Source organism: Leiobunum rupestre, chromosome 2 (assembly GCF_980474605.1).
Source record: "Leiobunum rupestre chromosome 2, qqLeiRupe1.1.hap1, whole genome shotgun sequence".
In the NCBI taxonomy this organism is placed as follows: Eukaryota; Metazoa; Arthropoda; class Arachnida; order Opiliones; family Sclerosomatidae; genus Leiobunum; species Leiobunum rupestre.
The window spans coordinates 21,793,701-21,819,819 of record NC_143385.1 but is presented as its reverse complement, the minus strand read 5'-3'; the positions used below and the strand labels follow the sequence as shown (position 1 = coordinate 21,819,819).

At 34.0% G+C, this 26,119-nt stretch overlaps 1 protein-coding gene across 1 annotated transcript; it reads right to left on the bottom strand.

The window, feature by feature from the left end:
- Positions 1-10,191: 10,191 nt before the first annotated feature.
- Positions 10,192-25,651, bottom strand: LOC149956326 (uncharacterized). Its single transcript, XM_090166856.1, has 6 exons — positions 25,511-25,651; positions 25,225-25,436; positions 20,756-21,036; positions 20,312-20,372; positions 19,775-19,906; positions 10,192-10,500 (listed from the first exon to the last, which is right to left on the bottom strand). Exons 1-6 carry the CDS (start codon positions 25,635-25,637, stop codon positions 10,192-10,194), a joined length of 1,122 nt encoding a protein of 373 aa, XP_090022982.1. The 5' UTR covers positions 25,638-25,651.
- Between the last annotated feature and the right edge of the window lie 468 nt (positions 25,652-26,119).

Below are 26,119 nucleotides of genomic sequence, written 5' to 3'. Positions count from 1 at the left end.
AATTATATGGGTATTTGATTGAAAACTATCTTTTTAATAGTTTGGCATAATTTTATTTCCGGTTGTGCAATTACTTCGTGTGACCCTACGCAAGGGAGAAATACTTGAATTTCGCAGCTGTTCAAAAAAAAAACCCTTTTGACAAATATGGACACGACGACCTATCTCCGAGCTGTTACGACTAGGGCTGTGCGAATAGTGTTTTTTTAGGTATTTGGAGAATAACAAATACGTCGGTTTTTGGGAACCATCTGTCGGATCGAATTTCGAAAATGACCAAATAATTTGACCAAATAGCGTGACGTTTAAAAATTTGGACCAAATTCCTTTTTTTATCAAATTATTCTATCAAATACCAAATTTTAGTTTGAAAAAAGGTTTTAAAGCCTTAAAACAGCTGTTACCAAAAGGTGTTCCGCGGAACCCTGAGTTTCCATGGAAGGGTCACAGGGGTTCCGAGAATTTTCAACGCGGCCATCTTCATTTGTGTCAAGACTCTTTTAAGAAAAGTAAAAAATGAGTTGAGGTTCCGCCAGAATTAGGTGGATAATTTAGGGCTCCATAGCCGAAACAAATTGGGAACCGCTGCCTTAAATGATTTAAAGGGAGTAGTATTACCGTTGTGTATGATTTAGTAGGTTTTTTCAAGCTTAGAAAATACGTCGCTTCTGCCTTTCGCTAATATCGCTAATGAGTAAAGCGATTACAATATACAGCTTCTGAAAATAAGACACTTCTAGATTTTTCCCCATAAACAACCAAACGCCAGTGGCAGCTGCCAGCTTATCTAGTACACCAGTATCTATTCACTACCTAGTAGTAGCTGCCGTTTGACCTTTCTCCCCAAAATATAACATTCGTCAAGGGGGGGGTCGAACTATGTGAATGTTAAACGGGGGTCGAGAAGGGGGTGGAAATTTAGTACGGTCAAAGGTAGGTCCAAGGGGGGTATGAACCCAGACCCCCCCCTTGTCTACGCCACTGTCACTCGCCTCATTGGTCTAAATGCTGTATAATTATCTTAGTCTAGATATTATGGAATCAACCCTCCCAAAATGGTTTCTTTCACTCTATAGTCTATACATCTACTTTATAGTTATCTTGGGCCCATACAATGCACTCCTATTTACAAACGTCAAGATAACTTGCAAGTTTAAATTTTGTTTGCTTCGTCACTCGTGACCTTCGGTTACGTCGCGCAGAAAAGGACGCTAGGTTTTTTGTTTACTAACTTACGTTGTTAGTGCCCTCTGACGGTAGAAATTTGATGCAAATACCAAATAATTTGAAATATTTGGATTAAAATCGACAAAATCAAATTAATTTTTTTAAATAGAATAGTCGGTTTTTCAAAGTTCACTATTTAGTATTCTAGAATTTTAATAACTAGAATTCGATTTGTCGGTGCGAATAGTTTAACCTAGGTCAAATCGAATAATGACGAATACTTTGCACAGCCCTAGTTACGACCTACGGCTTTTTTTCGATCTTCGTACGGGTGTTCGCCGAAACGACCTTGGAGGTGAGAGGGCATCGAACCACTGAAATTGGACCTCGTACCATAAAGAAAACAAAAATAATTGAGTTCATTTTTACCTAAGCATGGGGTCAGTCGCGATTGAGTTTTAGCAGAAGAAAGTTGTTAAAACTCTAAAATATTTCGTATTTTTCTTCATTCAAAATGGATAATAAATGTATAATATGTGATGAGTTATTAAATAGTAGAAAAACTACATAAGTTTCGAGCGGATTACCAACCCTCGTTAGTGCAAGTTTAAGAAGGAAAGACGGGCTGCATGAAAGACTCCAAAATCTGTACGAGGTTCCGTTACATGACAACTGCAGAAGGGAATATACTCGTGACGATAATATTAAAAAATTAGAAGAGGCCAGTACGTCTACTGAAAATGAGGACACACATTTAAGATCGAAGACGTCAACTTTTGATTTTAACAATATTGCTTGTTATATGGTGAAGATGTATCTAGACCAGTTCGAAAACCATTGGGGAATAAAGGAAAAGTACATTTGGTTGAAACTTTTCAAATAAAAACAACTCTAGAAAATCGTACAGCAATTCGAAGTGATGAATGGTTAAGAGCAGTGAAATTACGATTGGATAGCACCATAGATTGGAAAGCTTATACTCGATACTATGCCCACAATAGATGAAAGTCTAAAGGAAAATAGCAAGCGTAAACACACGGAGTAAATGTTTAGTGTAATAACTATACTGAGGAGGTGCAAGAGTGTTATGAAGTACGAAAAATATCTTCAATTTTTGAGACTCTGAAAGAAAACATAAGCAAGACAAGTTGAACCGCTAAATTATGGGTATTATATTTTGAGCTTGTTGAAGTCATGCGCTTGTATGTTAGAGCCGAGTGGAGTGGACATTGGTCTTTACTCTTATACTGTGTTCAAAAAATGTTGCCTTATTAACACGCTTCGGGACATTTAGCTTACGCCAAATCAGCTCACTTATACCTACAGCAAATTTCTGAGCTCGAAAACTCAATGTCGTTGGAAGAGTTTAACAATTTCCCTAAAAATGGGTATTTTACCGTTCGACGCTCAAATAAATATTGGTCCGGAATCTGGTCTGACTTGACTATCGAACAAGTTCTGATGCGATCTATGAAGGTGGTGGTTGGGCTAACATGCGGACGTGGTTTAACTGAAAGTACAATTGCTAGATTGGTGTTAACAACTCCAGTATGTGCCCTTATAAGTAAGGCCCTAGAAGATTATTGTGACGTCACTGCAACTACATCTGAACAACACATCGAAGTTAGAGACTCTAGACAAGCACGTGACGTCAAAGACTCGTCAAAACTTTATGGATGGTTAAGAGGTCACTCGCCATTTAAGAAAGGGTCTTCCCTGGTGTCTCTTGCTTCAGGTTTAATAGTGATTCAGCTTTAAAAGTAGGTAGTGAATCCATAAAGCACAAGGAAGGAAGGACGTTTTTTGAAGTGAAGCTACGAAGAAATGACAAAGTAAAACCATTATCAGCAATGAAAAATTCCGTTCGATTTGACGAAGACGAGGTAATTGTAAACCCACAGCAACTTTTTGGTAGAATTGCCAGTGCCTAACAACACGCAGCAAATTTAGAGACATATCTTCAATTTGAGCTGTCACCAATCGCCCCGGCACTCTTCGACGAAATTTCGTTTAGGAAAACCAACAAACCTACTTTAGCCAACATACTAGAAGAAAATAGCTCATCAAACCCATCGAACTTGGATTTCAATCATTTAGTCGTAGATGGTGGGTTTCTACTTCACCGAGTAGTGTGGCCTCGTCCATGCACTTACGGTGAAGTTCTTTCCCTGTATTTAGAATTTGTTAAAACACATTATGGTGCTAATGCCACTATGATTTTTGGTGGATACAACGAAACACTAACGACAAAAGGTGAGGAGCAACGTAGGAGATATTCTAAAATTATGGCTACTGACATGAAAATAGAGGACAATATTCAAGTGTCGACATCTCAAGAAACATTCCTGAAAAATCATCGAAACAAGCAGTCTTTTATTGAGAACTTGTTAATCAAGTTCCAGGAACACGGATTCACAGTAAAGCAAGCGAAAGAAGATGCCGATACCCTTATTGTTAATACTACAGTTGAATTAGCGCTTGAAGAAATTCACGGAAATATAGCGCTGGTCGGAGAAGACACTAACTTACTGGTTTTGCTAATTGCGCTTTCGCGTCCCACGTTTAAAAGTAATATTATTTCGTAAAGCCAAAACACGAAAATAAATCCGATAAAATTATTAAAATAAAAGGCGTTCAAGAGAATTTAGGTGATATGACTCAGATTTTACCGTTCCTTCACGCTATGACTGGCTGCGACACAACATCAGCACTTTATCGACAAGGAAAGAAAAAGGCATTTAATATTTTAAAGAAGAACGAAGAACTTCGACAAGCCGTAAAAATATTTTGCTCGCCTAGCTCAACCCATGACGAAGTATCTAGAGTCGGTGAAATGTTTTTGTTGAGACTTTATGGAGCCAATGAAACGGACACATTGGACGGACAACGGTTCCACGCCTTTACAAAAGCAACCGCTGGGTCTTCTATAAGCTCAAATTTTGAGCTTCCATCACTACCACCAAATAGCGCAGCTGCGAAACAACACTCATACCGTGCGTGTCTTTCACCAAGTTCAAACTTGGCTAGGTAACGGCCTCAACGCAACAAATTGGGGTTGGAAACAGGTGGGTAGTGAACTTCGTCCCATCAAAACCACTCTTGAACCAGCACCGGCCGAGATTCTTCAGATTTGAAATGCGAATGCCGAAAGATTTGTCTAATCTCTTCCTCAATTTGTAGGCGATGTAAGGGAATATCTTGTACCAATGAACGTAGAGATTTCGATACGGAACTCTTAGACGAGGATGCCGATGGATAGATATTTTTCATTATATCTATTAAAAAATAGTTTGTGCTTGATATGTAGGTTTTGTTTTATAACGTTTTCTAGAATCTTTACTAGACAATATGAAAGTAAATTGTTCCAAAAATATTTCTTAAATTAATAAAACCAAAGTTGATGTAACATTTATTTTTCCCGCCATTATATAAAATGGAGGAAACTATGTCAATGTTTCAAGAATAAAAATTCTACCTAAGACATGCTTATAACGTTATATTATGCTTATAACGTCGATAATTACCAAATTTGTGTAATTGGTCTTAGTTTCCCGCTCAAATTACGCACTTCCGGTGCATAATATGACTAAATACCTAAGAACATAAAAGATGCGACATATTCATGTAAATTGGATAAGCCATACGGAAGATATTACATTTTCACTGCATTTTGGCAACAATTTTCCAAGATGGCGGAAATTCCACCAATGGGAGAACACCGGAGACCACACCACGTGAAAGAGCGCCCCAAAATCTATAAAGTAGGAAACTTTCAGATTTGTTTTAATTTGTTGCGGGTTCACCTAAATTTTAAGCTAACTTTCCTGTACTAATAAACGTGTTTTTGCTCGTATTGATAATGATCTGAAACCGGCAGCTATTTTGCTAACGGATAGTACGCAAGAACGTACCTGATCCAAAACTTCCGATTACGCAATCGCTCTACGACAGGCTATCATTAAAGGGAGTACCTAGTAAATACAAAAATCGTCTGCTTAAACTCGTTTTTGGGTAACTAGCGCCAGGCACTCCTAGCTTTGTTAAACCTGGTGGCAGACATGCAAAATTCGTTGATCCACCATAAACATGGAACTACGTACTCCCTTTAAAAACAATGTTCAGTGCGACTTATAGCTCTCACTATATTTATGTTTATTCAACTAGAAAACAATTAATTTATTTCATATTCAGTAAGAATTTATCTCATTATTAGAAACATAACGATTCCAAAACGAGTGTAGTGTAATCCAAACGAAAACTTTTATTCGTCTGTCCCGGATTACCGGAAGAGTAATATTATTCGAGATAAAGTTCGTTTGGAATTTATCGCCTCGTGTCTCTACCCTCCAAGGTGAAAACGAAAAATAATAATTGGCAAAAAGTCAGTTAAATGGTTAGTATTAATGGTTCGATAAGTTTGCTTCTTTTTCTCAATAGCAATGATTCTGAATAAAACACGATTTACCATTAAAATTAAGGTTTAGTATTTTTTTTATATAAGGAAAGTTTCGGCCGGATTAGACGGCCCTCACTGGGCTGGATAAATCGGCCGAAACTTTTACTACGGGGAAATGTCGGCCGAATTAGCTGGTTGCTGATGGACGACTATTCCGGCCGAAACTTTCGGTTTGGAAAATTTTGGCCGGAATAGCCTCCAACAATTCGTCAGCTATTCCGGCCGAAAGTTTCGGCCGTTTTAGCCACATTTTAGTTGAAAGCTATTCCGGCTGAAAGTTTCGGCCGGAATAGTCTGGGGGCTAATGCGGCCGGAATTTTCGGCCGGAATAGCTTCGGCCATATTTAAACATGATCTTTCAAATAGAGCCAAGTTTTACCCAACCTGGACTTTTCCTTTAAACACCCTAACCGGCTGATCAAATAGAGACATTTCTAAGGTTAATGCGTGAACGTTGAAACTATTGATCAGCAAAACCTTGTTCTTTGTGGTGATGGACAAGAAGGCGAATCGTTCGTTAGGACGCATACTTTTTTAAGAAAGGTTTGCTGGGCTAATATATTAATAAATGGTTATTCGCACAAATTAAAAGGAAAAAAGTGAAGTGCCTAAGTTAAAATGTTTAGTTCTATTTTACTGAGATTTTAAAATTTTCATGCTCTGCACATTTCGAAATCAAGTAAGCGTTTATAAATGGCTAAAGCTGGGTATTAACAATAAAAATACCAGTTGAAAACGGAACAGATGTAAACGATTTAGTCTTGAACTAAACAGAAACATAGAACACCTACATGTAAATGAATAAATACTGACTTTTTAGAAAACCTTCTTCATTTCTACGATCGCTAACCATTGTAAAATATGTCCGCGAAAAATAATCATGGTCTTGGACCAAGTTGTTTGTAAAATTTCTGTCTAAAATTTAGGAAATACAATTTGTTTATATAATCTTTAGTTTAATAATTTCTAATTTGTAATATGTTATAATTTGTAATTTCTAATAATTTTGCTTGTATTTAGTCTATTGATTTATTTTGGTTGGTGTGCTTTATAATAATAACGAATTCAGAATTTCCTCGACCCTACCAAAAAAGGCGGTGGGTCAGTGTTTGATTGACCGGCGACGTTCTGTGGCGACGTTTTGGACAAAAAACCCCAAGAATTGGGCACCGTTCAATATCCGGGCAAATTTGTTAGGAGAACACCAAAAGGGGACTCATGGAAAAATTGCTATTTTGTATTTTAATTTTTGGTCAGTTTATTATAGATTCGAGAAGGAAGAAGTTAGCTTGGTCTCCAAATGATATAAAATAAAAGTTTAAAGTTTTGATTTCAAATAAATCAGTCATTATTATCTTTAGTCAATTTATAATTAAAAACAAGTCTGTCGTTAACGTAAAAAAAGGAAATTAAAAAAAAAAGAAATAGCTGGGGAAGTTGAACAGCTTGACCGTAGCGTGAAAACGAAAGCAATCATTGAAAATTGTCCCAAGACTGCCAAGTTTTAGGCTTCGTTTTTGTAGTCTAGATGGTTGCTTCTTCTCGTTAGGGATATACATATAATACAATTATTTATATATTAAATTTATTTTCTTCAAACATATAAACATAATGGCAATAACCATTTATAGTTCCTTAATTTTTAATAAATCGCATATCGCAGTGGGAAGTGTGTATAGGATGAACAATGACTGAACTCAAATTTATAAAATAAAAAACCAGTTTTTATATTTAATTTTTTAATAAGGTTCTTAAGCAACAATGATCAATAATATTATTTCAATTTAATTCTAGGTTTTAATAATAAAAAATGCCGGTCAATCAACAAACTGGTATAAGCAAAGGTACAACAACATGTCATTTGCTATTTTATTTTCAAATGTTATCTATTAATTTCAATTTATTAATTCATGCTTTTATGTCGGTGGTATCTGGATTCGTAAGCTACTCGAAACATAACATACAATATTTTTCTTTAAAAGAAGGGCCCAAATAGTGAGACGAAACTGAATCCCCCCCCCCATGCCCCTGGAAACAAAGAATTATAAAAATAAATAATTTTTTTATCCTAAAGCGAATATTACCTCTGAAGCGTTCTTAAAAGAAAACGCCAAAAGAATTGGGAACTAATGTACTTCTACAGTTATCCATCAAGAAATCAAACCATGCCGCTTAGATTAAAATCCTTTGACACGGGGAGACAAAAATACTAGAAGACAGTGTTCAGCGATTTTGAATATCGATACAAGATATAAGTTAACCAAAAGATAGATAATAGTAGATATCGTAAAAGAATCGATTTGACCAATATAAAAATATCTTAACAGTTTTTATACATAATCTTCCGGTAAATAATTATATTTTATCTTTCGATAAATATTTATATTTTATCTTTCGATAAATATTTATATTTTATCTTTCGATAAATATTTATATTTTATCTTTCGATAAATATTTATATTTTATCTTTCGATAAATATATACATTTTTTCTTTCGATAAATATTAATGTTTGTATTTAGAAATCAGATAACCTTGAATACCTTTCAAAAACATAAGTTATGTTTAAGAATGTATTTGAAGGGCAAAATATTTGAAATCAGGTTAGGATCAGATAGTAAACCACTCACATAGAGTGAAAGGCTATCAGCGAAACTTGCTAAGACTTTTCGTACGCAATGCCTTGTTTTAGAGGCATGATATAAACAAGTTGACCTAAAGGTAATGATTAAAACGTAAGTTTTTACTGTAAAAATGTAAAAACAACACATCGCTCTTCGGACTAAATTTTTTCACGCCTTAAAAAAAAGTTGGCCCGTAGCAAAATTGTTTTATGCGCTTCCATAGGGCTTTCCACTCTGTTAAAGTGGTTAACTACATGTTTAGGATAGATAAAGATTGAGAACCCATGCATTCCGAGCAGCAACAATGCATAAAAGATGTCTACCATTTAAAAGCTTTTATTTCATGTTATCAGAATGAAAAAGCTATATTTATAGAGGCTGTTCATCAGTCTACATATTTAGAATTTGTGGATATTTTACAGGCAAAATTATAATCACAGCTTAAAATTTCGTTTAAGCTATACTGTCCAATAAAAGAGATTCACACCTATGGTATAACTTTAGTTTCGTTCTGCTATTTACCGGATGACAAACTTCAAGATAGTTGAGACACTTATCGAATCGATAAAATACTTTTAATGGGATCTACTTCCTATTGCTTGCACACAAAGTGAAGCCTTATCAGGAAGAGTAAGCCGAATTATTTCGAATCAGTTTCTCATTTGAAATAATTAACAGGGTTATCAACAATCAACAGAGAGAGCTAAATCACTGTTAATTCAACAGACAGAAAAATGTAATTTACTTAAATGGCGATGAAACCGTAGTTCAATTTACATAATTTAGTGGAATAAAGCTACTGAAGGTTTGAAAAATTATAACACAATTAATAAATTAAAAGGTTTAACATTGTTATATATACAACGGACCCAAACATTTTGCGCGTCCCTACACATGGGTGACATGGCACACAATAGAGTGAGAAATACATGAACCGAAATTATCAGCGAGCTATTCCTCTCAGACTGGAGGCAAGTTCTCTGTTCTCCCTCTTCTAGCTGCGGTATGTCAACCATCTCTCCACGGAATGACGTCAGCTCCAGGTGAGCTCCGACGAAAGCGAGCATTTGAGTACGCCACTTGGCGCTTGCTGTGGTGAGTTTCAATAAAAACAAGAGGGAAATTAGTTACTAGGCGAAGTATTGTTGTTAAAATGGCAGTCACAAACGCGAGCAGGAATGTTATGTTCGTTTAATTTTTTGTTACTATATTCTTTGAAATGGCGAGTGTAGAAGCTTCAACGTGGCGTAATATTTTTTATTGAACGAACCTTATGTCAACCTTAAATCAGTGACAAGTTATTTTAAAATGAAACAAGAAAAGCCAAAAAAATTGACAAAAGATATAAAAATATCTTCGAAGAAAGAGATAGAAGAACCTTTAAGAAAAGCGAAATAAGTACAGTGTAGATATTGCTGGGGAATTGTATCGCTAAATCTAAAACGCGTTAAGTTATGGAATCGCCAAATTGAAAATTTAAATGGCAAAGGCTATTAAGCAACTTTCCTATCAAGAACCTAAGACCAAAATGCAAGAAAGTTCGTTTATCCCGTATTTAGAAGAGCCTTTTCATTTTAAATGAAAATATATCAAAGATGAAAAATGAATTAGAGAATAGAACCGTGAAATTAAATATCGAGGGCTCTACTGAAATTTCAAACATATTGAAAGTTAACAATTTAGTTCAACGCTCTAAGAAGGTTTAACTTTAACTAGTGGTCAAACTCAAAACATTCAAAAAGCCATCTTGGGAGGAGCCATTTTTGGTGGTAAAAGATTCAATGATTATACCCATTTCAATATTCATTTTTGAAAACACAACAGCATCCTGAATTTTTCCTACAACCCATCTTTTTGGGTATAGGTTTCCCGGAAAGGTACTGAATGTAATCGGTATACGCTATGCTTGAAATTATTTTTTTTGGCACCAAAGTAATTCTAATGATTATGATATTACATTATTTTCTTCTGGTCTTAAATTATCTTCTAGCGGTGAGGATGTTGCAGTACATTCTACAAGCTTTTCCTGTTTCACTCTCTGTAATATTTTATCTTCAAGCGTTGGGTCAATAGCAACAACACTTTCCACTCCGAGATTCTTATAACTTTCTTCAGATACCAAAATTGTCTTTTGTGAGATAAGAGAGTCATCTCTTTCAGAATCTACCTTTAATTTCATTAGTGTGCTGCACATTGGAACTGAATGATCAATAACAATAGATGTTTCTGCAGACGATAAATCCACATAATGATACTAAAAGTATAGAAAAGTATTTAAGAATGTAATTCATAATTAGATTTTAATTAGTACTTCCCTTACCAAAATCGTGACTGTCACTTTTAAACTTAAAAAAGTTTTATTAAAAGCTGCCACAGTTCCAAATACAGCCTTAAATCAGATTTAATTCATAATTATTCTGAGAAAATGAGAGTCTTAATTACGGGGCAAAAATCTTGTAAAATCAAGTTTTAAATAAGTATACAAGAATAAACACATTTAAGACTTAATTTAAGCTGCGACAGTTCCAAATACATCCTTATTTATTACTTATTTCATACTTGTTTTGAGACTAAATCAAGTCTTAAAGCCACAGTTCCAAATACATCAATCCTTATTTATTACTCATTTCATACTTGTTTTGAGTTTAAATCAAGTCTTTGACTTGATTTAAACTCAAAACAAGTATGCAATAAGTAACAAATAAGGATGTATTTATAACTGTAGCAGCTTAAATTAAGTCTTAAATGTGTTGATTCTTGCATACTTATTTAAAACTTGATTTTACAAGATTTTTGCAACCGTAATTATCATCCTTCTCACTGTCCATAGGTGGTTTCTTCTAACTTAACTTATCGTATATTCTATTCTCCACCACACCCCCCCCCCCTTTTCGGCTTTCCGTTGCTATATGCAACGCGTTTTGAAATTTTTAATGTTTAGGCTTAGTTTCTCCTTTAGATTTGACAGTCGCCAGCCAGATTTCCCGCACGGTACTGATGAGTTCCAAATAGAACGAAACCGGTCAACCGTTGGAATTTCTGGCTATTTTATTTAATTTTAATTTAGTTTATTACTCGAAGATCTATTTGATCCGAGTTTCGCGTTTTTTGCTCGAAGACCTATTGGGTACGAGTTATTAGTAAGTTTTTTAATTTCTTCAAATTTGTTTAGGATTTAGCTATATTATCCCTTTTAATTATGGACTAAAATACTTTTTCGCTTATTTTATCATCCTTCTCACTGTCCATAGGTGGTTTCTTCTAACTTAACTTATCGTATATTCTATTCTCCACCACACTCCCCCCTTTTCGGATTTCCGTTGCTATATGCAACGCGTTTTGAAATTTTTAATGTTTAGGCTTAGTTTCTCCTTTAGATTTGACAGTCTCCAGCCAGATTTCCCGCACGGTACTGATGAGTTCCAAATAGAACGAAACCGGTCTACCGTTGGAATTTCTGGCTATTTTATTTTATTTTATTTTATTTAATTTTAATTTAGTTTATTACTCGAAGATCTATTTGATCCGAGTTTCGCGTTTTTTGCTCGAAGACCTATTAGGTACGAGTTATTAGTAAGTTTTTTAATTTCTTCAAATTTGTTTATGATTTAGCTATATTATCCCTTTTAATTATGGACTAATCTCCTTTTTCGCGTATTTTATCATCCTTCTCACAGTCCATAGGTGGTTTCTTCTAACTTAACTTATCGTATATTCTATTCTCCACCACACTCCCCCCCTTTTCGGCTTTCCGTTGCTATATGCAACGCGTTTTGAAATTTTTAATGTTTAGGCTTAGTTTCTCCTTTAGATTTGACAGTCGCCAGCCAGATTTCCCGCACGGTACTGATAAGTTCCAAATAGAACGAAACCGGTCAACCGTTGGAATTTCTGGCTATTTTATTTAATTTTAATTTAGTTTATTACTCGAAGATCTATTTGATCCGAGTTTCGCGTTTTTTGCTCGAAGACCTATTGGGTACGAGTTATTAGTAAGTTTTTTAATTAACTCAAATTTGTTTAGGATTCTACTTTTTCGCGTATTTTATCATCCTTCTCACTGTCCATAGGTGGTTTCTTCTAACTTAACTTATCGTATATTCTATTCTCCACCACACTCCCCCCCCCCTTTTCGGATTTCTGTTGCTATATGCAACGCGTTTTGAAATTTTTAATGTTTAGGCTTAGTTTCTCCTTTAGATTTGACAGTCTCCAGCCAGATTTCCCGCACGGTACTGATGAGTTCCAAATAGAACGAAACCGGTCTACCGTTGGAATTTCTGGCTATTTTATTTTATTTTATTTTATTTTATTTAATTTTAATTTAGTTTATTACTCGAAGATCTATTTGATCCGAGTTTCGCGTTTTTTGCTCGAAGACCTATTAGGTACGAGTTATTAGTAAGTTTTTTAATTTCTTCAAATTTGTTTATGATTTAGCTATATTATCCCTTTTAATTATGGACTAATCTCCTTTTTCGCGTATTTTATCATCCTTCTCACAGTCCATAGGTGGTTTCTTCTAACTTAACTTATCGTATATTCTATTCTCCACCACACTCCCCCCCTTTTCGGCTTTCCGTTGCTATATGCAACGCGTTTTGAAATTTTTAATGTTTAGGCTTAGTTTCTCCTTTAGATTTGACAGTCGCCAGCCAGATATCCCGCACGGTACTGATAAGTTCCAAATAGAACGAAACCGGTCAACCGTTGGAATTTCTGGCTATTTTATTTAATTTTAATTTAGTTTATTACTCGAAGATCTATTTGATCCGAGTTTCGCGTTTTTTGCTCGAAGACCTATTGGGTACGAGTTATTAGTAAGTTTTTTAATTTCTTCAAATTTGTTTAGGATTCTACTTTTTCGCGTATTTTATCATCCTTCTCACTGTCCATAGGTGGTTTCTTCTAACTTAACTTATCGTATATTCTATTCTCCACCACACTCCCCCCCCTTTTCGGATTTCCGTTGCTATATGCAACGCGTTTTGAAATTTTTAATGTTTAGGCTTAGTTTCTCCTTTAGATTTGACAGTCTCCAGCCAGATTTCCCGCACGGTACTGATGAGTTCCAAATAGAACGAAACCGGTCTACCGTTGGAATTTCTGGCTATTTTATTTTATTTTATTTTATTTTATTTTATTTAATTTTAATTTAGTTTATTACTCGAAGATCTATTTGATCCGAGTTTCGCGTTTTTTGCTCGAAGACCTATTAGGTACGAGTTATTAGTAAGTTTTTTAATTTCTTCAAATTTGTTTATGATTTAGCTATATTATCCCTTTTAATTATGGACTAATCTCCTTTTTCGCGTATTTTATCATCCTTCTCACAGTCCATAGGTGGTTTCTTCTAACTTAACTTATCGTATATTCTATTCTCCACCACACTCCCCCCCTTTTCGGCTTTCCGTTGCTATATGCAACGCGTTTTGAAATTTTTAATGTTTAGGCTTAGTTTCTCCTTTAGATTTGACAGTCGCTAGCCAGATTTCCCGCACGGTACTGATGAGTTCCAAATAGAACGAAACCGGTCTACCGTTGGAATTTCTGGCTATTTTATTTTATTTTAATTTAGTTTATTACTCGAAGATCTATTTGATCCGAGTTTCGCGTTTTTTGCTCGAAGACCTATTAGGTACGAGTTATTAGTAAGTTTTTTAATTTCTTCAAATTTGTTTAGGATTTAGCTATATTATCCCTTTTAATTATGGACTAATCTACTTTTTCGCGTATTTTATCATCCTTCTCACAGTCCATAGGTGGTTTCTTCTAACTTAACTTATCGTATATTCTATTCTCCACCACACTCCCCCCTTTTCGGCTTTCCGTTGCTATATGCAACGCGTTTTGAAATTTTTAATGTTTAGGCTTAGTTTCTCCTTTAGATTTGACAGTCGCTAGCCAGATTTCCCGCACGGTACTGATGAGTTCCAAATAGAACGAAACCGGTCTACCGTTGGAATTTCTGGCTATTTTATTTAATTTTAATTTAGTTTATTACTCGAAGATCTATTTGATCCGAGTTTCGCGTTTTTTGCTCGAAGACCTATTAGGTACGAGTTATTAGTAAGGTTTTTAATTTCTTCAAATTTGTTTAGGATTTAGCTATATTATCCCTTTTAATTATGGACTAATCTACTTTTTCGCGTATTTTATCATCCTTCTCACAGTCCATAGGTGGTTTCTTGGGTATAAGCCTAGCTGATTATTATTATTATTATTAAGTGTTTTATTTCTATGAATCTATTCGTTCACCATCGAGAACGTTCCAGACCCTGAAGCACACTCTGGGAAAGCCAAAATCATACTTTGAACATGTATTTTTTAAGATGGATACGAAATCTCTGACAAAATGGTAATATTAAATTCCCAAAACTCGATTAAAAATGTTTTAATTTAGTGTGATCACAGTTTATTACCATATATCTCAATCTCCGAACGGACGAAGGAACTAAGAATAAAACAATGGGGTTCACCTCGTTTCTATGAATCACTCTTAATGTAGACGTAGCATAATTGGCCAATATGACGTATTCGCCATCTTGGGATAAATAAATTTACTAAATTTACAAACAGTCAAAGTATTAATAGTGTAAGAGAAGGAAAACTTTTATTTTAATAAGATATCTACAAGTAGACAGTTTAATGAAATGGAAACCGAATTTTATAGGTCAATAAATGTCTTCTGTTAGAGTGCAAGCAGCGTTGTTTCTTATTCGAGTTTTAAAGTAAAATAACTGATTTTGATACAAGTAGAATATTTTGTGGCACACGACTTATACCTTAAGCTATCTCATATTAAATTCTACAGTGGAAACTACATTTGATTTAATTATTAGTTCATCAATTCTGAATTTAATAAGTATATCGATTCTGAAAATAACTATTATCAGTGTAGTAATAGAATATTTTATACAGGGCTAAAAACAGTAATGAGCCATCAAAAGTGAAAGCCAGGATGATACACTGATAGTTGTTCAATCTAGAAAATTTAACCAAACTATTAGCGTTTATTTTTGGTAATTGCTGTTACCATAAATTATTCCTGTTTTCAATTAACATCGAAATAAATTTCGAGTGTTTCTTTAGTTGTGCCCAAAATATGTAATTGGTGTTGTTGTTGTAAAGAAGCAGTGATTATGATTTAACGTTAAATGGGGTAAATAAGAGGAGCGTATTTTTATCGTATACAATGATATTGCTTTAAAATTTCCAGCTAAGGATTATTCATCCTTGTTACTATTATCGCTCGAAATTGACAGATAGTAAAATGTTTGTAATATTATTTTATTGAAAATTCTTGTTTATATGCGAGTTCCTTTTTTTCAAGTCTCGTTTTACTGCTCTGATATCCCTTTTCTTAAGTTTCATTTTCGCCACTTTGAGTTCCTTGTTGCTTTTAGCGCGTTTGTAGCACTCATAGGTTTCTGCGATTTAAGGCTGGTTTGTACAACCCGGAATTTTTGTTAATCTTGGCTCGATTATAGCGATCTTGGTTTTTTGTTCTCCTTTGCTCGATTGGAAAACTTTGAGTTCTACACAGAAAAAACAACATTTGATTTTTAAACACTTGAATTGCATTTTAACGCATTATATCTAGAAACCTCTATTTTTGACCTTGATTCTCTAAACACTTATGTGTTTAAATCCGAAATAGCTACGCAACTTAACACAAGAAGCAATCGAATATCTCTAAAATCGCGTTAGTAACTAGATGATTAGCGATGATTTCGCGATTCGACCCTCCATTTTTCTTCTTTCCTATCTAATGGCCGTCTAAAACCAGAAAAGCATATCCTAATTCAATATAGGCAGTAAAAATGAAAATTGCTTTTTCCCATGTTTTTCGCAAGATCGAATGGACACAAATTAAATTCAAAATTTCCGACGTATACACCAAATCAAGACTCAGACTTTTCAAATATGGTTGCCGGAAATCCGCTTGCGACGGTTAATACAAAAATGTGAAGCACGTTTGAAATATAACATACAATAACACGTGTTTTGAATGAGCATTTTATATTGTGAATATTAACTAAGCCTAACAAAGAAAACCCTAAATTGGAGTTTGTACTAAATAAAACTTCTCCATCAAGATACTTCCCCCGAAGTTAATTTCTTTTATAATTCTGGTATAAATTAAGAAAAATATTGGAAACTAGGTTGACCTCTCTCTCTTAAACACGGGTTCCAAAGGGGCTGAGAGTCACCTAAAGCCCGATGAATATTGATGACCTTTACAAAATTCCATGGTATGAAGCTTTCATAACTTGCCTTTTCTAGTTTCCAAGCGCCATTCATTTCTGCGAAAAGCCAGTTATGTTCATCTTAGGGTCCGTATACCAATTTAAAGTAATTTTATATTTCAAATAAAAAAAACCCGAACTGACGCGATTTCAATCCCGAAGTTGCTATAGCCAGTTGCTCTATTTCGATATTATTTGACTTCACTGTAAAGAAGCGATGTATTAAACATAACTTGGTTTTTTACCCTTTTTATGGTAACAGATAATGTATTCAACCAAACTAATTTAATAGTAAGGCTGTTCTGTAACAATCAAAAATTACAAAAAAAATCTTCATTCGTCAAAAATGGCAATTCGCATGTTAAGAAGGAGCCGATATTGAAATATCAAACCATCGATTGTATACGTTCAATTTAAGGCATTGGCAGTATGTCCGGAAGTTTAATTAAATCATAAAAAAATTCTTAAGTGGTCGTAATTACTTTTTTTTTGGTGCCCAAGACTTAAATTGGTACAATCGACCGTATGTCGAAGCATTTCATTAAAATCACTTACGTCTGCATTACAGATCGCTACGATTTGGAATTGGACCAATACTATCAATAGTAACATCTTCTGCACTTGTGCCGTGCCATTTTAGACGAATTATGATTTTTTTGGCATGTTTGAATTTTACAAAATAGCTTCTCAGAAAAATGTACAAATTTACAAAATAAACGTTGTAAATATTTCAAAAAAGGTAATAAATAATTCATTATCACACAACTTTTATATATAAAGGTGGTGTTACTTCATTTTAGTTTTGTAGATACATTAAAATGAAATGACGTATTTCAAACAAATAATATCGTAACTTGGAGATACTATAACATTATTCTGATTCTTATCAGAAAAATAAAATCTAATTTTTAAAAAAATTCAGAGTTACGATTTTCAAACCAGTTATGATATTTGTTTTCTGTGCATATCTTTTTTTTCGTATGAATTACGAGAACGATGACCTCAGTTTTAATTAGAAAAGGTTCGAAACTGACATTTCTATTTGAAAATAAGCCCACGCGTTGTTTTTATAGCTAATTAATTTTATAAATTCGTTTACAATTACAAAATGGAAGAGTGCGTTTTCTTATATTTCAATATCGTTTAATTCCAAATATTTGTCTAATTATAATCTGGGCCTAAGTTTAAGTTGTATGTTACATTAGTGCTCGGAATTGTTTATTCATTATCCACAAATTTTCCGATTTATTTAAAAAACGTTGGTAAAAAGAATATCATTTTAACTTAGTTTTTTTACGCAACCAAGCATTTATTTGAATAAAAGTGGTATTTATTTAAATAATTGTTTGTTTTATTTAAATAATAGGCTTATTCACTTTCGATTATTTGAACATTTTACAATTTTTATTCAACTATTGGTTATTTAAATAAATATTATTTAAATATCACCGAGCTTATTTTAGTCATGGATAAAAATTAATCGAATGCCGAGCACTATGTTAAATTGGGCATTTTCCATGCTTATCACCTGCATAATGAAATCTAGAAAAACCAATACTTAATAAAAGCTTAAACAGAAAAGTAAAATATTGGTTCACCGCTAATTATTACTACCATCCAAAAATAAAATATTAAATTCAAAAATGTTTGTAAATCTTAAGGAAGAGATTCATTATAAAAGCTGTTGGTAAAACTTAATTCACGAATAGGTTAAAGTTCTGTTTGAAGTAGAGAGGGTGTTAGTGTAGTGTATCTTGCGATATAATTATTCTCAAGAAATTGATATTATGAGAGGAAAGTAGAACTCATGAAAAAGCTTACATATTGTTGAGACCATATTACACACAAAGAGACGATATATATTAGGATACAATACTTTTTAACTTCGTGTATTGATGATTTTTTGAAGACTGTATTCTGTGAGGGGCCCTGAAAACCCAGAATCTCCAAACTCTCTAAATCACCGCCGGGGACACTAAGTAACCCAATTATCAAAAAACATGGCGTGAATAGATGAAGTCAGTGGCGTAGTTAAGGGGGCGCCATTTTTGACATGAGGCAATTTCATTTTTGGACGATTTTATACCGTATTTGTGGTGTGTGTTTAAACGGGACAGTAAAATCCAAGGATCCCTGTTAAAACCTCTAGTAACGCCATTGAATCAAAGATAATCTAGACTACGTACCCTAGATTGGAAATGCAGCGAGATTCCTACGGGCTCCCGTCTAACCATACGATTCCCTAGTTGCGGGGGGCAATGTAATAGCGTGGGGCTAAAAAGTCTGAAAAATTCAGTTCGATTCAGTTTTAAATCTCGTATCCGAGGTCGGTGCTGGCTGCTGGCAGTCTAAACAAAAAAAATCGGGACTGGAGGACGAGGCCCGAGGTTTCGACCAAGTTTGATTTGAAGCGTAAATTTTCTTTATTTTACTGATTGGAATTTTATTTTACCAAGGTGTAAACTAAATATGGGAAAATCTTGCCAATTCAAGAGTTGTAAGAACTATCACAAATCATCTTTAATCATAAGTTGGGTTAAATTGAAATTGTAGCGAAGTTTATTAAAAACGTTGGTGCCTTCAATTGTAAATATGGACAAGTAGGCCTAATGGAATGCTTCATTTGTCATCATTTTTTATTGGATTTGCCTTAATTAGAGATCGGCGTTTGAATTAGAAATTATCTAATTATTTATTTTTATTCAAAACCGCAAATTATCAAAAAAAAAATACGAAAAAAACGATTATTTTTGCATGTTAAATCGTTGTTTATTCCTATAAAATGTTCATAAAAAACAGTTAACCAAACTTTTTATGGTTAATCGAAATTTTGCCGGTTAATTTATTCGTTCCGCCGACCTCTAGCCTTAATTTTTTTCTAAGCAAAGCTGTTTAAAAAGAATAAAAATATAGGAAAACATTTGAAATTAACCATTTAAAACTTATTTTTACAAAAGGTTAATCAGGAGATTCAATCTCTTCATTGGGCAGAGATATTAATTTTGAAGAGTTTTTTAAAGTTTACCCCTGAAATTATATTTAAGACAAACAATTTATGACTACATCGATGATAATTAAAATTGTAATACTAACCATTCGACTTTTTAGATTTGGGTTGTTTCTTTTGATAATAAGCGTGATCCATTTTTAGCCCGAGGCCCGAACGAGGACACGAGGTCCATATATCGAAGCAGACGAACCTGCTGAAACTTTTCAGACTAAACTTCCACCCCCACCTCTCCCACTAGGGAATCGCATGAGACAACACATTTCGCGTACGTTTCTACCCCCTGATTGAATGAAGTCGTAGCTTTGGCGTGAAGCCTCTAGTGCTAAGCACGTAATTTCATATCGTCTCAATGATTCTTTTTCATCTTCATGAGCTCTATTAAATTTATTTTTGGTGGGGTCCTATAATAAAGAATGGCAAAAGAATAAGTTAGATAAAAGAATGCGAGGGCTGACTCCGACCATTTAATTTAAAGTGACTGGTACTGGTAGTACCATTATAATTTAGTTTAACTTTCTCGAGTAATATGTACCTTATCCGAAATGCATAATCATAGTCTTATAAATACCTAATTTTTTCAAACGTTACCGTTATGTCCACAAACACCAATAAAAATACATTACGCACTTAAAAATTGATGAATTATGACGTCGGACTCCATCAATGATAAAGCTCTTAAGTATCTCCAGAAACAAAACAATTGCGGAAAGTGAGTGTCCGAGTGCAAGAAAGAAGAATACAGGAATCAATTTGAACATTTTTAGGGAGTCAATTTCCAAAACGTCTTGAACCAGAAGACGGTTTACTTGATTCATAATTAAATCTTTAGTCCCTTCACAAAGGCCGGTTTGAACAAAGATTTGGATTCTGTAAACAATTATTTTATAGATTTTAAGATACACGTAGAGGGACTTATATTGCCTAGGCAGGGAAATCCTGTCACCTCGATTATTGGTAATAAAAGTCACTAGCTGACATGGGTTTATGGTGGTTTCTTGGATATTTGCCTAGCTGATTATCATTATTATTATTGTTATTCTTATTACATTTTTGATATAACAGTTCAATATGGTGCAAACAACAGTGTGTTTTTAAATACCACCATGTTAATTTTTGGCATTTTCAACCAAGAAATAAAGTTTACTTATGATATAACACAAAGTAGATATCGTTACCAAATTTAATTTTAAAAATGATGGAATTACGATAAATATTTACACATATTTTTTAAATTAATCTAAATATCTCACCTACGATTTATGAACTCAATTAATTCCTTTCCCAATCTTCTGGCGAGTAGTAATGCAAACAAATTTCTATTGAATTTTTCCTTTCCAATATAAAACACTGTATCGTCAGAAGTGGAAAATACTTTGAGATAGAACATGGTGAGAAAATGCTCGTAGAGAATAACCGATTTTCCACTTTCAACGTCAGGCGTGATATGGCCAGATATGTCCATGTGGGTTGTCAAACCAGCCTGCTCGATGCATTTACGAGCTACGGCTTGTTTCACTGCTGAAATGCTTTCCTGTTAATTTAATAGTAACATTATTTTTTCAAGCAGGGTTTACATGATGCACCTCGTTGCACCTAAATGCCTTTAACGTTTTGCAACCGCCCCCAACCTTGAGACTTAAAATAATTGTTAAGTTCTCAGCTAACCTGATCCAAAACCCCCTATTTTCAGATGATGAAAGTGCGATAAGTATTAAATATATTATTTAAAAATGAGCCAACTGTAAAAAGGAAATTGGGCGAGAAAGTACTCAATTCGGATCAGCTAGCAAAAGCGTTCCTCCATCACACCTTTTCATTGGATTTTGAAAAAATGAATGCTCTTTCGCCGTAAAAATATTGTTAGCGTTTTCAGGTTTAATTAAAGCTGAACTAAACATCTAAAATCTTGATATGTCTTTATAGTAATCCAAGTTGGTTCTTTTACATGATCAAATAGGCCACAAATTATTTCGCAAAACCCCATAGAGAAGCTGCACAAAAGAACGTGAGTATCGTGTTATCGAGCTTAATTAATACTATGTCAAACACAATGTAAACTATGATATTCTGACAGTCAAAGATATCCCCCTGCTTTTTTCTTTTAATATAAATCGAGGGGCAGGTCATTATCGTAATTATTAGAACACTCTAAAAATATTAAATCAGATTAATCCGTTATTGAAATGATTAAACCGTTATTGAAATGTGAAATGATTAAACCGTGATTGAAATGATTAAATCGTAATTGAAATGATTAAATCGTGAAATTGAAGTTTAAATAATTAAAAAATTATTATTTTCGTATGAAATACGTAAATTTCTGGGATTTATTTTATGAATAGATGATTTCCCTTCACTGTATCCCATATGTTGCTTGTGTATTTAGTAAGTTAAATTTTCGCGTCGTGGTCTGTCATTTTGCCAAAAAATTTCAAATTAACACTCAAAATTTTAATCGAACTCGATCGCGATCCGTTGATCTGTCGAAATCGGCAGATCGGTTTTGGGCGATCTCGGAGCACCCGAAAGCAGAAAATGGAACACACCAAACTTGAAGAAGTTGTGTTGCTTAAGTCGTGATTGGAGAAATTAGATCATGTTTGAATTGATTAAATCGTTAGTGGTATGATTAAAAGAATAAATCGTTAGTGATATGATTAAAATGAATAAATCGTTAGTGATATGATTAAAATGAATAAATCGTTAGTGATATGATTAAAATGATTAAATCGTTAGTGATATGATTAAAATGAATGAATCGTTAGTGATATGATTAAAATGAATAAATCGTTAGTGATATGATTAAAATGAATAAATCGTAATTGGAATGAATAAATCGTGATTGAAATGAATAAATCGTGATTGAAATGAATAAATCGTGATTGAAATAAATAAATAATGACTATATTTCTAATCATTAAATCAGGATTAATAGGACCCCCTAATTCTAAGTGACCTGCCCCTAGGTATAGTATAAATTTTTAAATCTAATACAACAATGAAAATATATATGGCTAAAACTCAAACGTTCTGGAAGACGATTACAAAGTCTACACTACCAAAAGTACTTAATGAATGTGTGTAAAATTTCAAATTATTATTTGCTTATTGCAATTTACTAATGTTATTTTCATATCATAAAAAACCAGTAGTATTATAGACGGTGTCTAGAAAAAAAAATACCGGCTCAACATCGATGCGTTCGCCGACCGTAAATGTACCCGAGAACGTTCTATGGGGCACCAGACACCGTGCCTCATAGCGTTATTGTACTGCGAGAGAGCTGTGAGCTCACCGGTCGTATTTGTACTGCGATAGAGCTTGAAGTACCGTATCTCATAGAAAATACATAGAGACGAGGATTTGAATATTGACCGTGAATTGTTTAAACGCGTATTGCGCGGATATACCCTTAATGTACAAAGCCTGTTTAATATTCTGTTTCGAACGTGGTGGTATAATCCTAATTGTTTAAGGCGTGGTACAAAGTGCAACAAAGTTTACTATAAAAGCCAGAATTTTCCTTTAAAATATCATTCTGAATTAGGATCCCTGAGTCCCTTGCAACTTGGAATTCGAATACTAGGAAGATGTAAGTATAAACTTTTCAACATTAAATTACTTTAAGTAATTTCTAACGATGTTGATACCCCTTTTAGGAACGTCAGTAAGGTTTTCCATCTTTCTTCTACGAAGGGGGTATCGGTAACCCCAGACCGTAATATTCACGTCAGTACTTTGGATGGTTGTGTTGGAATTGAGTTGACGGAAAGCCAGTTCAAGCAACTACGGAGAGCGAGCGGTCAAATTACTACGTTCTTGGAAGACGATTCGATCCCAAACTCTACGTGATTCTTTGAAGGATCAGAAACGAGACGAGTCGAGCTATGCATTTTCCAAACGCGGAAGTTATAGTGGACGTGAGAGAAATAATCCTTGGAACTGGGACCAACTACGGAAAGCGCATCTTAACCAAACAGGGCTTTTCGGTCACGCAATACCCCTGGAAGACGATGATGGATAAATACGACGAAGTGATGACGTATCACAACGAAGTAAAACGCGTCTTCAATGATATTAAAGGAGTCGTTCTGACCGCGATTACAGACTACGTGAATAAGCAATGCGAAGGTTGCACGATTGTCTGATGATTGATTGGAACTCTCGTTTATATATACATTTGTTTGACGCGATGGATAAAATTAGTTATTCCGAAATCACTTTAAAACTTGACACGTTTTTAAGCGAGGATTTTCGCGATACTATATTGAATTTTATAATATGCAACGCTAAAGAAATGTTGTATAAAACTGAAGACTTTTGAATCTGTCAATAAAAAACTTGAGTATTAAAAACTGGGCTCTTTATTTTGAAGCTCATTTAGAGACATGGAACCAGTAATGAAACATCCGTTCACCGAGCTCGTCGCTGGGCCCACGCAATGTGGAAAATCCCACTTCATCGCCAATTTAATTAAACATAATGAGTCGTGCATTGCTCCTCCGCCTCAAAGAATAGTTTGGTGCTATACTGAGTACCAAGAGAAATAATTTAATTCGGTATTGGAGCATAATCCTACCGTAGAGTTTCATGAGGGTTTATTAGACCCAGGAATTTTAAATCCGACGATTAGAAATTTTGTAATTCTCGACGATCTCTGATGTGAAATAGCGAATAACAAAGACGTCACAAATTTATTTATACGAGATTCGCATCATCGTAACACGTCCGTACTGATTTTAATGCAAAATTTGTTTGATCACGGGAAAGAAGTTAGAACTCTCAATTTGAATTCACAGTTCCTCGTAATTTTCCGTTCGGCTAGAGACGTTTCCAGCGTGCTAAATATCGCTAAACAAATTTCACCGGCTAATACCAAATTCGTGGTTGACGCGTTTCGTCAAGCCGTGGTGAAACCATACGGTTATTTATTCATCGACTTGAAACCAAATACCGCCGATGGATATCGGCTGCGAACGGGGATCTTACCGGGAGAAGAAGCCGTGATTTTCATCCCGAAATAAAATCAAAATGACTATAGCAATGTCAAAACGTGTGTGTAAAAACTTGGATTTTTTAAAATATTTGAGCACAAGTAATGTGAAACGGAGGAAAGCTATCATTAAACTAGCGAATCGCGACGCTATCTTAGCGCTGGTCGAATGTTGTATAAATGTACTACGCGGGAACATTCAGTTAACAGATGGACAAAAGAGTCGATTGAAGAAACATCGTAAAGCCTTATCATCTTTGCGCAAAAATTCCTCTCGCTAAAAGAAAACAGATTCTAGTTCAGAAGGGTGGATTTCTCCCGTTTTTTGTTAGCACCACTTCTTTCAATCGTTAGCTCAGTCGCCGGTGCCGCGATAAGCCGCGTCATTAATAAATAAATGGCCCGAAAAATGATTTTAGTGTCTGAAGACGTTTTACGTCGAATGAAGAATGCTACTCCCGAAGATGTTCCCAATCCAAGGTGCCTCATCGAGCGTTCTCTCATTTATAATACTACTAAAACTACCGAAACATTGGCGGTAATATTTTTCAATTATGAATTATTTTTCAAAATTTATCACTAATTTAATGACAATAATATTAATATAATTTAAAGTATTAAATAACTCTTATGATCTTTCTTATTTACCAAACATTAGTTAATTGATATTATACTTGTATTTCTAACAATATTAAACAGTTATTATAATAAAATGTATGCGCTTACATTATAATCTTTAATTAAAAAGTCCACTATGATGGGTGTAATATCTTTGTGTTCAAGGATATCATTTAAATAATTAATTCTATTGGGTTTTCCTTGTTCCGTTGTTTTTAAGACCAATGACGACGTGAAAAGAGAAATGTACACCAAAATAGAAAAGTTCCACAGGCCAAACATGATTCGAGTCCCAATGTTGAAAGGGATTTTTATCACAGCTTTAATTAAAGAAGTAACATACTATTAGTAGTATATAACATACTATTCGTCTATAATTTAAAACTCTTCTTACCCTGGAAAAACATTGCTTTAGCGAAAAGTTGAATGTGACTCGAAAATGAATTAAATGTGCGTCGCATTTTTGGGTTGTGTTCTCGGCGGTTGTACATTTGTTGACACAAGAGTGAAATAGTAGCCATCGCAAAAATCGAAAATGTTTGTAGACCTAAAAGCTACAAAGGGCATAGCGAGTTAAGCTCCTAAAAAGTGCCTCTTCTCATATCTTTTGATTTTTATGCCAATGAGTTCCGCATGGAGAATGAATAATGTTTCAAATAAAATTGGTTTCTACAATCGTATCACCAGGGGGCGCAATCTCAAAAAATCAATAGTTTATTTAGTTATGTTTTAGTTTTTGTTCAGTATCTACGTGATCGATTAAAATAAAAAAGTTGTCTTTGGAAAGAACATTTTAATGCGCCCAATCAGATATAAGGTTTCAATTTTTTTAAATAAATATTTTTAGTAATTTTTTAAAAAAATTAAATAAATTATAAGACGCAATATATTTTTGGTCAAATATACCCATTAATAGGTAATTTTAAAAAAAGTTATAAAAATATATTTTTATCACTTTTGTAATAACCTATTAAAATACTTAAAATATGGGGTCAAGCTTAGT

Bases quoted from the DNA above. Each gene is read 5' to 3' on its own strand.
- LOC149956326 (XM_090166856.1), bottom strand. From the start codon at position 25,637: ATGGCTACTATTTCACTCTTGTGTCAACAAATGTACAACCGCCGAGAA. The intron at 19,907-20,311 runs GTAAACCGTCTT...TCTTTATTATAG, and splicing joins AAGATTTAATTATGAATCAA to GACCCCACCAAAAATAAATT. The intron at 10,501-19,774 runs GTACGCGAAATG...CTATACTTTTAG, and splicing joins TTCAATCAGGGGGTAGAAAC to TATCATTATGTGGATTTATC.